Raw genomic sequence first — 16,811 nt, 5'->3', positions numbered from 1 at the left:
CTGCATGCAGCAATGTCTCTGCAAACTTGTCCATCACCCAACTGTCGTACTTTTCAGTTAGGTCTGGCTTTAGACCAGGCTTTCTTAAGTTTTCAAGTCGGGTCGACCACGTTCAAGAACAGATTCAAAGCAGTTGTAGAGCATGTGACGTTGTCACAGGAGCCGAGTACTATCTTCGAATCCCATTTTTTTTACATCGAAGCTGTTTATGGGCTAAGCTTCTGTGCATTTGCCGTGTGCGTGTGCAAAAGCCATGGGCCGATCCTGAAGATAACGCATACCAGGCCGACCCGCGGCGGAGGTGAAGCAGGCTTGAAGCCCTTCGCCAGCATGCAAAAATAACTTTATTATCTTGGATCCAAATAGAACCCGCATCGGATATTAAGCTGGTAAGAACAGATACTGCACTTTGAGCCGCGTCGGCCATGTCTACGTTCGCCCTGCCCTCTCTTTGTCGGCCTTCCAAGCGCATGCCTATCCGCTTTCCTTTCCTTCCGTTCTCCCGTGGTGGCGGTCCCGTCGAAACATCACGCGTGTCTATTTTCCTCCGGCTCCTCGGGGCGGCGGTCCCTACGTCCACGCGAATCTATATAAAAATCACGGTTAGTGAGTTCGTACCTTTTCTCAAAATTCTGAGTCCCCGCAGTGTCATATGCTAAACAGCTTCGCTGGTCGTCCGTCTTCGCAGAGTAGAATGACTCACGAAAAATTTTTTTCATTTTTCTTTCCACTGCAACGAATTCCACCTTTCACACTTTACTGACATGCGTGAAGCCCAGTTCAATGTACCAACATTTTCCCCCACGTTTAAACTTAGCGGTGTTACATTTCATTGAAAGGGTATGAGTCAACTTCTCTTGCCTTTCCACGCCGACGAACATTTAAAATTATTAGAAATTACATGAACTTAGTAATTGGATTCAGCGATCGGGGTTATATTTTTCAAAATAGAATGCATGCTCTATTAGCACAGATCTAAGTAAAAACATTTTGTGTCCGTAACGTGGAGCTTGCACACGTCTCCACACACGTGGTCCGTTGCAGAATTGCTCAGAAGAAAGTGAAGGTGATGTGTGCTGTACAAAGCCGTCAGGTTAATTATTTTTGTAAAATCTCACCTGGTTGCCCTGTTTACGAACGAACGAACGAACGAACGGACGGACGGACGGACGGACGGACGGACGGACGGACGGACGCACGAACGAACGAACGAACGAACGAACGAACGAACGAACGAACGAACGAACGAACGAACGAAGCTTTATTCCACAATTTAAAAGAAGCGAATGGGACAGTAGGCGAGAAGATATAATGTTGTAGCTTGAGTGTGCCTGTAACCCTGTTTGTGACATCTGTCAATCGAGCACATCCTACAGAGCATGAGATGGTCAGTGACGCTGTTGTAATAAGGGTGCCACGCTTCTCTGACTGCAAGCGCAGGAGCAAGCGCGGCGCGTGTCCTAGGATCTAGTTGCTTTTGTAGCCCAACTTTAACCACTTTGACACGTGTGCATACAGGCTGAAGGCCCTATTAGATACGCTTACATTCTGTTGGAATGAGCCGCCAGCCTGAAACTTAGAACCAAATTTTTTTGTGTGTAAAACTTACCGGGGATATAAGCGCCGCAGCTGCATGTGAGTAGCAGATCTTTGCCGTTTCGGGTTGAGCGTGCTAAATTTAAGTGGTTAAAGAAGTGTCGGCTGTGCTCCTGGCAAAGCTTCGCACGCCGCAACTCTGCATTTTTTTGTGGGCTGTGGAAGACGTCTTTAGTGTCGGAAACCCAACGGCAAGATCGCGCGCTGTGCGCCTGTTGACGTCATCAGCGGTCGCCGGGCCCAAGTTGTGAGCAGTGCGTCTTCTTTTAGTGATAAGTTACTGTGAAAGACAGCTTAAATGTGTTTCGCAGAAGTTTAACGGTTCAAATTGCAACACTAAGCTGAACGTACCGATTGCCAATATGCTTTTTTTTTCGCTTATCCTTTTATTTTCTGCTAAACGGGCGAATAATGGTTTCTAAAGACTGAGAACTGCACAGGTGATAGGCGAGAATGAAGGAAGTGGATGCCTTAGTCTGGAACGACAGACAGCTGAGCTAGTTGGTAAGGATTCATTATGCAAAAAAGAACTGAGGCGTGCAGACAGGACACGAGAGTGGAGAAGTGGCGTTCGTGCTGTCCACTTCTCTACTCTTGTGACATGCCTGCACGCCTCACTTCTTTTTTGCATAATGAAACCTTATACCCCTGTCACACTGGGCGTTTTAATGTCATTCGAACCGAATGGAATTAGCATCGAATGACATTATTCGGTTGCTACACAGCGATATTTAATGCCACTAGCACCGAATGACTTCCGCAATCGAATGAGTTCGAGAAACTCATTCGGCTTCGCACTCGGAGCGAATGTGTACTCTCAACCCCAGAAACAAAGCAAAACAGGACACAGCATTTGCCCATTGAAAACCGTACTCGTATAGAAATAATAACGTTTGCGTGTTTTAATGAACTTATTACTTTAAAGAGACAAAATCTGTGCGGCAGGCTGTCGCAAAATCTTGTTACTCTCCAGCTCAGCAGCGTCTGGCCGCCGCCCATGCCGCCGGTACTCTGCTCGTCGGCCATAGAACGTCTCATCGCTTCCGCTGATTATTACGCCTTGCTCGTAATGAAAAGTACGCAGCAACTAATCACTTTACCTCCTGCAACTTAGCGTCGTCGTCCAGCGTCGCCATGTCAGCTATTTTGTTTGTTTTCAATTTATCGGCTACTCAAGTGGCTAAGCCTTGTTTTGGCTTATAGTGGCCATATAATCTGATATAGAACAACTTTTTTATAGGCATTACTAAAATGTTTTTTTTCAGTGTAGTGACGTCCCAAAAATATATTTAAATATATGGATTGCTTATGCAAGCACTTTATACCTACCTTGTTCTACTTTTGTTGCCACGTTTTTTCGGAATGATCGCCATTGATATCGCCACCGAATGACATTAATTTTTCGAGTGTAGCCCCTCCGCGGGCGAATGACATTCGTTGCGCCGAATGCCATTCGATTTGAATGACATTAAAGCTCCCATTGTGACAGGGGTATCAGTCTGTCACCTTAACTTAGGCTGTCCATTATCGTGTTGTCGCATCTTCCATTCGAGTCAGTCTCTTAATTACCTTCAGCTACAACTGCTATTTTGATCCTGTTTCGCTGCTGTACATTCCACGCCATTTTGGCATCCTATAGTGTCATTCCAAAAAAAATTTACGTTGACAAGACTGTCAAAGAGAGCGTCAGCTGCTTCTCAATGCAACGGAAAGCCGCGGAGCGTAATTGTTTTGCAAATTTGACTAAGGACGACGGAAGGACAAGTGCAGCCCACACCAGGGAAAAGAGTGGCGTGATACGCAGTGACGCCTCCACTGGACCCACAACGACCACGGGTCACACTAAATTACATCTCCGGGATCGGCCCACTTTACTCGGTGAGAAGCCAACCGAATAGATGCGCCAAACCCTGGGGAATTCCTTTATTAAACCAAACTTTAATTTTTAATTCGCCCGCGAGGGCCGCGCGGCCGAAGCTACCTTGCGATGACGGTGCAAACTTCACCACGCGCACACTCTCAAGCAAAATTACAAACTTTTGCCACAGAACAATATTCGCCATCTGTCTTATCCGCATTTCCTTTCTTTAACGTGGCGAGCCCGGTACTTTCCAGCAATGAACAGCGTACGTGTGCGTTATCAGCATGACATAGCATTGCCGACAGGAAAGTAGCGGGCGTGGCGGTTTCAAGAAAGGAAACGCAAGCAAGGCAGACGACTGTTATCCTTGTGTGGCTGAGATACACCCCAAAAGGTGTAACTTTGCCTAAGAGTCTGTGTGACAAGAATCGCCGTAAACTGCAATATTTCAGCTTCATTTTTATTTTTCATTTTCTGCCTTTCAAAGGTAAGAACCACAACAGAAGCGAAATTATCTCACTAGAGGGGGGTCGCGCAGTGCGGCCGAACCGGATGTGCGCGCCTGTCAATGGTGATGACTGGACGTCGCGCTCTACATCTTCACTTATGCTTGGGCCACGCGCTCCGCTGTTCCCAAGTTTCATTTGACGCTGATAATACATGTGCGGTATTCCTTGCGGACAGATACATATATGTGCACTACCTCCAGGCGACAGCGAAAACGGCACTCCTCTTGCTGCGCACCCTGCGATGGGTGGTTATGTTGCATTAAAACGGTAATCATGTTCTGTACCATTCGTGTAGTGCCAGCAATTGGCCCTACACGAGCCATTTACGGTGCTAAGTTGTCGTCCATACTGCGCAGCATAGCATGGCGGCCTCCTTCCGGGCCTCTCCTAACACGCTGAAGAACATTGTCCGTGTCTCCGCACTTCCCACGTAAGTAAATCATTATCTTTTTTTTCCGAGCTCTGTTGAATTGTGACTGACGAGAATTTGGTTGTTTTGTGCGTAAGACTTGTGTTCATTTAACCATCATCGAAGCTGCCAAAGGTACCGTGAATTTCCGGAACTTAAAACATTTTCTCGCCAACTTGAGATCTACTTTGAAAAGGCACGTTCATGACTATCGAATTTAGAATCATTAAAGTGTGACGCGATGGCGTGAAAATATATGTTCGTAGTTGACCCTGGTTCATGCCACGTCTGCATGCACACAGGGCGAAATGCGCGAGTTGGCTTGAATAATGTAGCCTACACCCTTCCCGCGTGTTATCAGTTTCGGGATTCCATCCTAAAATGATTGCGACTTGTTGAACACATTGACAGTGATGGAAACGATTTTTACACTGTGGTAATTCTCCTTCAATAAATGCAATGCATTAATTAGAGGGAGCCTAACTTGAGAAGTATTCCGTCTTGCCGGCAAAGGAAACTGAAGAAATGGGCAGGTTAGTTTGATGCGGAGATCCCAGGTGTCCCCACCGCCCAATTCCGCATCCCAATATATATATATATATATATATATATATATATATATATATATATATATATATATATATATATATATATATATATATATATATATATGGCACGGATGAAATCTTTTTAAATCAAAGACGATGACTGTAAACCGTACGAAGAGAGAAGCTTCAACGCAACATATTTTACAGCGCGCACAGTCTGCTTTGGCGAAAGAAATAGTGAAAAACTTGCACGGCCATAGTTCAGCATATAGAGTATGCAAGGCATCGAAAAAAAAAAAAGAACAGTGATAGGCTAATAAACATTGTCGAAAGGGTGTGAAAGATACAGCTGGTATGGTACTACGTCAAAAGGGTCCCATTGTTGAACGCCTTTCTCGTACAGTCATGAAGCAGGAGTACATAAAAACACCTGACCGCTGCAAATAAGCTTTCGTAAATAAATAAGCTCGCTATCCGACAGGTGTCAAGTGCGTGTCATGATTTTGCTGTAAATAAGTTGGACACTGACAAGCGGAGGCTGGTATCAAGCCGGATTTGTGAAGCCCTTCACGTGTACTGTGTGTCGTTATCGCACACAGACCCATAAAGAGAATTTAAATGGAAGTTTAAGGCTTATCTCAGTGCAAAAAGGGCAAAACACAACGTCAACGCTAAGCTCTATTCGCAGTGCCAGCAAATCCTCAAATTTGGCCTAGACCAAAGGCAGATGATATCGAACTACTGTTGAGTGCCAAAACTGCCCATCGGCAGTTGCAAAAGTGTGCTAACCTGCTTGAGAAACAAGTGTAATGCGCGTCAGCCATGTTTCAGCATCGGTTATATCTTAACGTGTCCAGCTTCTCTTGAGTGATTTTCTGCAAGTGTTAAGCTTGAAATCCTAGCGGCCGTGGTGAAAACCGATTTTCGCCCAGCTTTCTATTTTCTTTTCCAATTTGGCAGCATTCATTTTATTATTACGGTCCCAGTTGAAGTCCTCAACTGCTGCCTTATAGCGGGGCTGTAGGCCGCTATAATGTCGCAATTCTATTCCAGTGTTTCTACTTTTCGCACTTCGTGAGGGGCTCTAGCGACGCCCTGCCCACGTTATTACCGTTATCGGCAGGCCGTGAATGGTGGACGAGCAGAAATGATCATAACCGATTGAAATGAATCCTAACGTTTTACCGCTCTTGCTTTTTTAGAGAGCGGTGACTCTGCAGTCCGCAAAGGCGTAATGATGGAACACTTGCGCACCTAATGCATTCGTCAAACGCTTACCAAAGTTGGTTTATTGTAGTCTGCGCCATAGTGATATGGCTGCTAGGTTGTGTAGGCAAACGGGAGCCTCAATGTTGTTTCTCTTACCAAAGCAGAGCCATCTTTTTTGTCTTTATGCCGTTGTTTACTCGAAACGCAACTATAGTGATTTAGGCACACTGTAAAAGATGCCGCTTTGTTTTACTGGACTTCTACAGGCACTCCGGCTGCCAAATATTTCTCGTAAAGATGTACCAATGTCAGTATGTTCATTCCGCAGCACTGCAATAAGACGCCATCATATTTACTGCACATCCCCGTAAAATATACAGACATCTAAAATTTCGGGCTACAATATGGTAAAATTTCCGCTGTTGCAGAGCAAACCCGATGAAGCAGCATAATGTGTATGTAAGGCACCTTCATCAATACAACGCAGGCAGCTGATTCTGCGAAGAAGGCACTGAGCTCTTTGTTGATGAACAGTGTTACGCTGAAGTCTTGGTTACGATGAGAAACCTAGTTTATTTCCATCAATAATGTGAAATTTGGATGTCTGATAAGACGAACGAAATTACAAGTTCCTTTAAGATGCAAGGATTTACTTAATATAGGTGCTTCATCACAATTCCATTAACGCGCCCATAAGTGTTCAAGAGCCTAAAAAAGTGCATTCCTGGACTTCGTTTCTGTGAATGCGAAAATTATTACACGTTGATGTAGCAAAATCCTCGATTTCGCGAAAGCAGGAAGCACAAGTGTAAGATATTTTTCTAGAACTGCATTTTTTAACGAACTGACAAGCATATTACCCAGCTCTGGCGGCTGAAACTGGCGAGTTCTCATGATTTTTGCCGACGTGACATTAACTAGAAGTAAAAGAAATCAGGGATGCAGGCGCCGAGCTATACGCTGTGTGCTACATAAAGCGAAGGAACGGGAGCGAACTCACGTGGTGCCATAGTTTAACGGAATTTAAAAAAAAAAGGAAACGTAACGCAAGGCCATTTTGGCTGCTCTACGCAAATAATGACACAGCACGACAGTCCGAAAACACTTCCATCACTGCCAACCCTGACTCGAGGTACGCGACACTGACGCTCAGTACAGCATCACGTAGGTTGTACTACAAAATATCGTTGCTAGCTTCACTAGCGCTAAGGTTTCTTAAGCAAACCCTACTTTAATAATGCCATCATGCTCAAAGAGTACTCATCCAACCGAAGCTGCTTGGCAGACGTAGAAAAAACAATAGTAGGTTCCCCTGCAACCCCTCCCCCCCCCCCCCTCCTGCACCCCCATTCAAGAGGTGAAAAAATAGACACCGCTTGCCGCCGCCGCTTGCACGTTCGCTCACTTGTCCACTCAAAAACGCTTTCTGCGCTATCTGCTTCAGTGGAGCCCAGGCTTGTCGGGGCAAGCGGCGCTAAAACAGTGCATGTGCGTCCTGCGGCATTAGCTGTGCGTCCTGTCGCTCATTCGCTGCGTCCTTTCGACCTTCCTACCTCTTCAAACAGTGCGCACGTGCCTAGCATAATATAACGGAATTTCGCCGTTTTCTCAATGTGCAAAAACAGTGCCGTAATTCTTGCGAGAAGAAATGCGGGAAAAGAACAGGCGCTTTTTGCAGTGCAGCCTATATGCCAGTATGTCACGAATGATAATGCTACCAGCTTTATGTTAATACCTCTTCTGTGTCGCGAGTTTTTGCATTCTCCTTTAATGTTTTGATATAGCCGACTGCCCCTGAGGTATAAAGCACTACTGCTTTTTCATGCTCATATAATTGTGTTAAAATATATTGTGGTATATAATGTCATATAAGGTGCTGAAACGACGACAACAATATGAAGCTAGTGCGGGCTGTTGCGTTTTGGCCATCACGATCGTTTTGAGGCAACAGCAGAACAAGTGCAGCGTATCCGTTTGTAAATGTAGATGCAGATCCCTGAAAATAGTGGAAGGCACTCGCCCTGGGGGGTTGGCCAAGATACGTGTATACATGAGAGTGGAGCATAAGAGGACAAAATATTGTAATAGCTAAATTAGAAACGAAAGAGATTGGAGCGAAAGATCTTATGAAAACGAAAACTTAGATGACAACGACGAACCGTAAAAAAATTATCTAACTCAATTTGGTTGAAACAAAAGGAAGAATAAATTCTTGAATTTTAGAGTTTAAATCTCCATTCATCCTTAAATAAAATCTTGGATGGCAGCGCCAATCTTTCCGCTGCTATGCCCAAGAGTAGAGGCGCCCGAGGATAGCAAATTTTGAACACCTATATCTAATCTAAGAAGGCAAACAGTTTTTCTAAGGTTCGTTTTCTTAAGCTGATATATCGCCGACCAAAAATTTAAAGAACGTTTTATGGTCTCATCTTCCCTGCACACAGGACAAATTGGTGAGAGGACCAGACCAGCACTATGCAAATAAAAATTTAATGAGGGTATGCGACAGCCTAGCCTACTAATACATACTTCTGTGGAAGTATGTATTAACAATACATACTTCCAATACCTAACAATACAAGGCCTAACAATACATCTGTGGAATTCCCTGCCAAGTGACATCGTTTGCTCACAATCTGTGCATTCATTCGTGTCGACACTCGAATTGCACTTCGAGTCATTATCGGAATGATGACCGCATTGTGGTCGTCTTGGCTGAGCGTCCGCAAAAGTTATCAATGACGTATTGCCATGCCCCAACTTCTTTCACACGCCGGTGTCCATATGCTCTTTCGTACTTCTCTGCGCTTGGTTCTTGCGCACGTCTGATAATATACATTTCACTTGACACTGTTTGTACATTGCACGGCACACCCAAATGCATTTTTTCCTGTATTAACTGCTTCTTACACTCTACATGGCGTACGCACTGTATAGGTTGTTTTTGTTTCGTTGTATTTACTTATTGCTGACCTGGCGCGTCGATTGTAACCATTGCTATTTTGTTTGAGTTTGCTGCAAACCCCCTGTATAACAAAGCGCCTGTACTGTTTGTATGTCCACTCCTGCATGAGCCTCTCAAGGCTTACAGTATTGATAAATAAATAAATAAATAAATAAATAAATAAATAAATAAATAAATAAACTTCATTGCTCGTTTGACATGGATTGCTTGTCGAGGGATGCAGTCAGGGTTTAAAATGAAATGAACTTGATATAGATGGTTCAGGTAATTCTCTCAGCATCATTTTCCACCTAAACATTGCAGCTATGAAGAAAGCTAATGCAGGGAGGATTTGAATGATTGACCAAAGGTTTCGCCAATGAATCTGCTGTTTCATTTATGACTAGGCCCGTATGTCCGGGTATCTAGACCAAATAGATATTAGTTAAGTGTTTACGCACTAATAATTTAAACACTCGCAATATGTGAGAGTCATTACGTGATTTTAGCGAAGTACCCAAAGGAAATTAATCCGTTACAATGACCGGATAATGTATTGATAGGTTTAATTTACGAAGAGCCAGAACTACCACTAAAATTTCTTCAAGAAAGATGGGCACAAAGTCTGAAAGCCGGAGGGAAAATGACCAATCGAGCAAAGGACTGAATATACCAATACCACACTATTTTTCGTTCTACGAGGCATCAGTCGCTATGACCACATTTGTTTATGATTTCATTAAATAAACCTGTAATAACAACTGGATAACGGTAGCCTCAATTCCCAGACGGCCCAGAAGATATACACACAAGAACAGGACGAGTTAGTGCTTGTCCTATTCTTGCGTGTCTATCTTCTATCCCGTCTTGGAATTGCGCTTGCCATTTGTCATTTGTTAAGTATGAACCAGCTAGTCCAGCAACAAATTTTCTGAATGCTGTAACGTAGCAATTCACATTCGGTAAGACAGCTGGGTGTTTTGCATACCCAGAAAAATATTGTCAAATTTTATGTGAAGAGCGTTTTCCCCGCAGCAAATGGGATTGATCTCCCTGGTTCTAAGGTTCGACGGATCGAAAATATTTTGAACAAAATTAACTTGAGGTGTATGGAATCGAGGCCAGTGTACACCGAAATACATCCTACGCTGAGAAATGAACACTGTTTGGCTACGTCTGATTGGTGACCCGTATTCGCTTTAATATGTTTGCACGGCAGGTGCACGAAGCCGGCATATAAGAAAGTGAATCCTCGCTTCTAGTTACAAAATAGCTTTCGCTACATATTTACCCAGCCCTAGACACAGACTTAATCACTGGCTTTCCAGAAAAACAAGGGGGCGAAACTTATATGCAGGCGCGTGAGTACATAACAAACACTCAAGTTTCTTATACTCTCGTCGAGAAGCAATATTTTTCGCAGATAAATTGTGATAAAAGCATGTTGACCGTACAACAAAACAGGTGGAAGAGAAATTCCTCAAGGCTTGCATTCAGTGCACGATATGCTTTAAGGATATTGAGACGGTACCATTTTTAACGATCTAGAAAGACATCAACCTTTCCAGTTATGTCTTCAATGGCCGGGCATTGGTGTAATAACTGGAGTATTTGGTAATTCCGTCTTACTTCTAAACTACATCTCTGAAAGAAAAGAAAATTAAAAGGAAACAAATATACTTGGCATGGGACTTGCAGGAGGCTCACCTGCGGTCTTGTATTTGTTCTCGGGCATAAAATTTGCAGCGACGAAAAAGCACAAATACCGGTCTTTAGCGTTGAATGCTGAGTAGCTGTCCTTCGACTGTCTACGCCAGCAAAAGAAACTGCATTCTTTCACATTGCGACATCGGCTCACGGAGCAGCAGGGTAACTCAAGGCGAACTTCTAACTGAAACAGACATAGTGGCGTTTGTCAAGGTTTGCATTTTTGCCGCTAATTTGCGCCGCGCCAACACGTGGCATGCTGCGCATCGACGCCAGGTGCCTCACGCAATATTCTGGCAAGTCCACAGCAGGCCAGCAGCTAAACCCTCATTGACGACGACGAGGACGATGATGATGGTGGTGGTGGTGGTGGTGGTGGTGATGATGATGATGATGATGATGATGATGATGAAAACGTACTGTGTTGGTCTTGAAGGTCTGTGTGTTCTGATAACAGTGTTTCCTTGTTGATGCGACGAGGTAATTTCGCCACTTTTATACGTGGCGACACTTGGCGTTACACCATGCCAGCCGCTAGATTTGACGCGTTCCTTTCGCTGCTGTGCCGCCAACCGCAGCTGCCACGTACGCCACGGCGTGAGCCTCGTTTGTCGTCTGCTTTAGCCTTCGTCGCATGCACTTGCGCTGTCCCGTCGGTTGTAGCATATAAATGTGCATAAATATTTGTTATTTGCTTCAGATTGCGCCGCAGACACTCACGTGCGGCCGTTCGCTTGCCACGATAACCTTGGTTAAAGCTTTCGCTCAACAGCTGCTAAATGCATTTGGATGAGTTTACGGCGCAAGCTGATTACATATTCAATCTGGCAAGCTATTATTTCACGGAAGCTCTCAGTATATCCACCCCACAGCATGTTCCCGCGATTAGTTGCAAACAAACCATTGCGGATATCTATCCTTTTGCTAGATCTTGCGCAGGTGCAATGATTACTTGGTACAAATTATAAATGGTTAAAGTCGTAGAAACAGCATTTAAACGAGAAAAGAAATGAGCTTGAAAAAGTCCTATTATCGAAAAAAAAGAACATTCATCTGCATCAAGTTTTCCAGCTATGTTCTGAGAAACACAAGAAACAGCTCTTAGGAACATTAATGAATGCGAAATTTTTATAGTTTCTTCTTGCGTTGCCATATCGCACTCTCACTCGACAGCAAAACAGATCTTGTCCTCACTAATGCACCATCGAATGAGCTTAACAACCTAAAAATATCAGATGCGCTATGGAAACCACCTAGGAGTTCTAAAAAAACACAGCAAAAGGAACGTGCGCAATATGAAGGCTCAAATCACGACTTAAACGATGCAGCGTACCGCGACAATAGACTGGCATGACAACAGCTTAATGTATGTGAGTACCAAACGAAATCGATCGGTTTAAGTTTGGAACACTTATCAAAGCACTGCGTTGTTTTGCGATCAGATTGTCACGCAACTTCGTTCTTGTCCTTTCGCGTGCTATGCGGTTCTCTTCCGCCAAGGCTGGCTGCTAATATCCAATTTTGACGTTACGGGGTGCGCTGTATCTGCGCTAGCAGCCTGGAGAAGTGAAGGGGAGTAGCACTAGCGAAGGCTTCATGTGGAGAGGGTGAGCAGAAGAGGCATGTAGCTCGTCGGCGGGGTGCGGCGCGTGAAGAGGTCGAGTAGCTTTGTGGCATACCTGAAGAACAGGGCAAACGCACTGCGGAGTGTCGGAGTCGGCTCTCCTGTATATGCTCCTCCGTGCGCTAAACTTCGACTGTCAGCAACGTAATCAAGAAAGCACTGAATCCCTTCGTAATCCAGAAGCGATTCTGGGAGCGACAAGGCACTGACGGCAAATCTGGGACCTTGCAGGTGAGACCAAAAAACCTAGCGTTGTGATTTCATTGCATTCTTGCAGGGCTGCTTGAATTTGTGTGAATATTTTTCTTTCTATTTTCGATCACGCGACTGTAGTTTGAAACCTGGGCAAGGGCGATTAGGAGAACGTAACAACTTTGTCATTAAGTTTTCAACAAGAATATATGCATCAAAATGCGGGCTCTTAAAGAAAAGCACGCGGCAAACTGTTTCAACCACAGATGCGATAAGGTGAATGCCATAGTAAGCAGCTGGCAGGCGGTCATGCAGAGCAGAATAAAAGCTCTCGTCCCACAGTATAACAAGCTGGGAAAGCGGGGATGATGTATTTTCATAAGTAATAAAGCGATGTCTGCCCACTGAAATTTCTAGACAAGTATTCCATACTGTCACTCTCACGATGCATGCGTATATTTCCCGCGAAAATAAAACAGCCGTAGAGGGAGAGAATGAATGTAAAAAAAAAATAAAACATGCCATTTAGGAAGTGTAAATGGAAAAGTGTACACATTCGGACATTTCTCGACCCCCATAATGCTCTAGATTTGGCTAATCATGGTACTTTTTATAATGTGATACCGTAAGGAATTGATGGAGTCGTGCAAACTTTTCAAAGGCTACTCGTGGTTAAGGTTCCCATTTTTTAGTTGAATACCAGAGTATGCTAATATATATGTTCTAAAACGGGCGTCCCCCAGGGATGTATTTTCTGTATATTGACTACATAACAGAATTCCGGCACACTACTCAAATGGCATCGCTCATGGATGATGAATTTGTGCTAATAATAATATTTGGGGTTTTACGTGCCAAAACCACTTTCTGATTATGAGGCACGCCGTAGTGGAGGACTCCGGAAATTTTGACCACCTGGGGTTCTTTAACGTGCACCTAAATCTAAGCACACGGGTGTTTTCGCATTTCGCCCCCATCGAAATGCGGCCGCCGTGGCCGGGATTCGATCCCGCGACCTCGTGCTCAGCAGCCCAACACCATAGCCACTGAGCAACCACGGCGGGTGAATTTGTGCTCTTACAGTGGAATAGAAAGTCCAGCAAATTTTTGTTTGCATTGATCCCCCGGGCTAAATAATACTAAAGGGGCCCTGAGCCACCTTTGTTGCGATAGTCATTATATCGATATAGCACAGGTGCATTCACGCCGTCATTGTCGCCGTCGGCGTCACCGTGATGGTCCGTGTAAATTCAAGTGCGATAACATCGTGTCCGCGCGCCGTGCGCTGTATGTGCGAGGAAAAGCTTGCGAGGGTGAGCCGACGATGCTGGCTCGATTTAGCGCGTAGGGGAACAAGTGCACTGTTTTACATCGTACGCAAGGCACCGTGGGGTAGGGGAAGGGGGCGTTCTACTCTGGCCGCAGCTGTGTCGGGCGTGATCGAGGGCTGCTGATAGCTGCGTGTGCATTGTGTGTTTGCCGCTTAGTTGGCGTTGAAGCGAGAGGGAGCACGAGGGGCACTTCGCTCACTGCTGCTGCCGCACTTCCTCACGACAGCGTTCTGACAGCGAGTGTCCGCAGTCATCGAGTGAGATGTGTTCATGTTTGCTAGTACGCACGTGACACCATGCTTCACAGTGTTAATTTAGTTAGTAGGCGCATGCTTACAAGTTTATACGGTCGATAAAACTACTATCCTTACTCCGTGTAGCGGTCTAACAACTTGCTATTGTGATCAGTGCTTCGTCTTTCGGGCGAAACTGCTACTTTTTGTCAAAGCGGAGAAATGTGTTTGAACTTAAAATTGGTTATTTCAGAAATACACAGCCGCAGAAAGTACATCAATGAGATCAACAGAAGCGGAATTATTGGTAATCAAGCGCCCTCTTCGCTGTGCTTCCGCTCCTTCTTCAATGCCTTGCCCTGCGAAGGCTAGGGCGGAGCGCAGCGTGCGGACAGCACTCCGCCTTCTGAACGTCACTGTTGCGCGCAGTTCAAATTTCATTTTGGATGTTCACCTAGACGGCACTACTTTCGATTCTGGCGCCTTCTACGCGCCGAACGTAGTGTTACTGCATACAGTAACTCTACCTAGCCGAACGCGGTTGTCCTCAGTGAGCCCATGTGAGCGCTCAGCCCTTCAGAGGACTCATCGTGGCACCCCGCGGCGGCCGCGGTATATAAAGAAAGAAGGAACAAAGGACCGGCGGAGCGATGAGGGAGGACGGGAGAAGGTTAAAGATGGCCCGGAGACCCCCGCACGAGTACCTTAGCAGAATCGACGCAGCGAAAGAACAGGGCAAATATGGCAACGCAGCAGCTACGCTACGTAGCAGGCGGTACCTACATGCAACTGTAGTGCGCATGCGCAGCGTTTGCTTTGTGCCGCAGAGGGCTTGAGTGCCCACTCGCGCGCTTGTGCTCCAGCCTGGCCGTTCTACGTGGTGCGGAGCGGCTGTGTCCTGCACCATGCTTCACCGACGGATAGTAGCCACATCCATTTTGCGCATACTGAAGCGCTATCATTAGCTCAATAGGAAGCGAAGTCTTCCAAGGCGTCTAACCATGACCAGCCGGGAGTGAGGGCGCGCTGGCGAGCTTGTGTGGGGTTTGACCTTAAGTTTCGCGTGGTTAGAGGCTAGTTGAATCTTCAAAACTAGTCGAAATCCGCGAGACCCAACGGCCAGAACCTCGATAAGCGGGGCGGCCAAATTTTAACTCCTACTCGGGCGGCTGCGGCCAAGAGTGAGCAGGTGATAGTGAGCTTCTACCGAAAGTACGTAATTATAATCGAAATTCGAAAAGATATTCGCTCACTTAAACCGGTTTATTAAACTTCGTCCATAAATATACAAAGTGACAGTAGGAAGAAGAGCACTGATCCAAACATCCTTTTTGATTCATGTCAGCTATTGCCCAATAGTAGCAGCGTGTGAAAATCTGCTATATTGAGAAATAAAGGGCCCACAAAAGACTGAGGCGGAAGGCTTCTGTTGAAAAGAGAGCGTCTGAGAAAGGTGGCTATACGCGCTTCGCTTGCGAGCTCCACACAACGCGCATGGCTGCAAAACAACTTTCGTTACATGTTCACGAGAGCGTATGCTATCGGCGGAGTCTGTTTTTTTTACCAATCCCGATGGGTGGTTCAGGAGCGCTTTAATGCTCAGTATTCAAGGAATATATTTTGTTAAGGCAAATTTAGAAGTGCGCCAGTGGCAATATGAGAGTACGTTCTAACCAGCCGTGATTGCTTAGTGATTTTGGCTTTGCGCTGCTAAGCACGAGGTCGCGGTATCAAATCCCGGGTGCAGCGGCCGCATTTCGATGGGAGTGAAGTGCAAGGTCACCCGCTTACCGTGCATCTGATGCACGTTAAGGAAACCCGGATCGTTCAAATTAATCCGGAGACCCCTTACTGCCACCTGCCTCATAATCGGGTCATTATTTTGGCACGTACAACCATGGAATTTAATTAATTTTAAGATTACGATTTAATGAGGAATGCCGAAAGCAACTGCATACGCAGAGGTTTCTCGGGATATAGCCTAATCTTCTGTCGTGGACACCTAATATGGATCAGCCTAATGACTGATTTTGCTCCTTTTATTGAATGCTTGCCTAAGGCAGCTCGCCTGCTTTATTTATGACTACAGAAATTATTTTCTTATATCTTATTCTGATCTAAACTATATTCAGGTTGTTCATATGATTTACAACAACAAAGGACAACTGGGACAGAATTGCCGTCTTACAAAAATACCTAGTGCGTACCTTCGAAGAACACAACAGTACTCCTAAATATTTACCTTCTGAACTACTTTCAATGTTTCTCTGCTCTAGTTTCAATGTTCTAACTGACAATGAACGTTAGCTGTGAAAATGCTTCCTGCCTAGTGGAAACCTTTACACTCTGCTGGGCTACCAGAAGCACACCTCTGCCATATGCTGCAGAAACATTTGAAAGGGGTGATTTAATGTTGTCATCGTCTCTACATATTTTTCGACACAATAAATCCCCTACCACTTGCCAACAGACAGAAAACGAAACTCGCCACTGAACATCTGACAACGGATTGGGCTAGTTTTGAGGGCCTCCGTCATCCCAATAAAAATCTTATGATCTCACATTGTCCTCAGATTCACTGCTACTAGGAGGATTCAAATATACATATGAATAATAATAATAATATTTGGGGTTTTACGTGCCAAAAC

General features: G+C 45.1%; 1 protein-coding gene and 1 pseudogene across 1 annotated transcript in view; one reads left to right on the top strand and one right to left on the bottom strand.

The window, feature by feature from the left end:
- Positions 1-248: 248 nt before the first annotated feature.
- On the bottom strand, positions 249-427 carry LOC142573504 (U2 spliceosomal RNA; annotated as a pseudogene).
- A 3,899-nt stretch (positions 428-4,326) lies between these two features.
- The window catches only part of LOC142570913 (ornithine decarboxylase-like), a 97,634-nt gene continuing 85,149 nt past the window's right edge, over positions 4,327-16,811 (top strand). The window contains exon 1 of the mRNA XM_075679213.1: positions 4,327-4,396. Within this exon, the coding sequence (XP_075535328.1) occupies positions 4,329-4,396 (68 nt within the window). The 5' untranslated portion in view covers positions 4,327-4,328. The remainder of the gene's footprint in view (positions 4,397-16,811) is intronic.

Source organism: Dermacentor variabilis, chromosome 2 (genome assembly GCF_050947875.1).
Source record: "Dermacentor variabilis isolate Ectoservices chromosome 2, ASM5094787v1, whole genome shotgun sequence".
NCBI lineage: Eukaryota > Metazoa > Arthropoda > Arachnida > Ixodida > Ixodidae > Dermacentor > Dermacentor variabilis.
The sequence above is the reverse complement of the archived record's forward strand: the minus strand, read 5'-3'. Positions and strand labels throughout refer to the sequence as shown.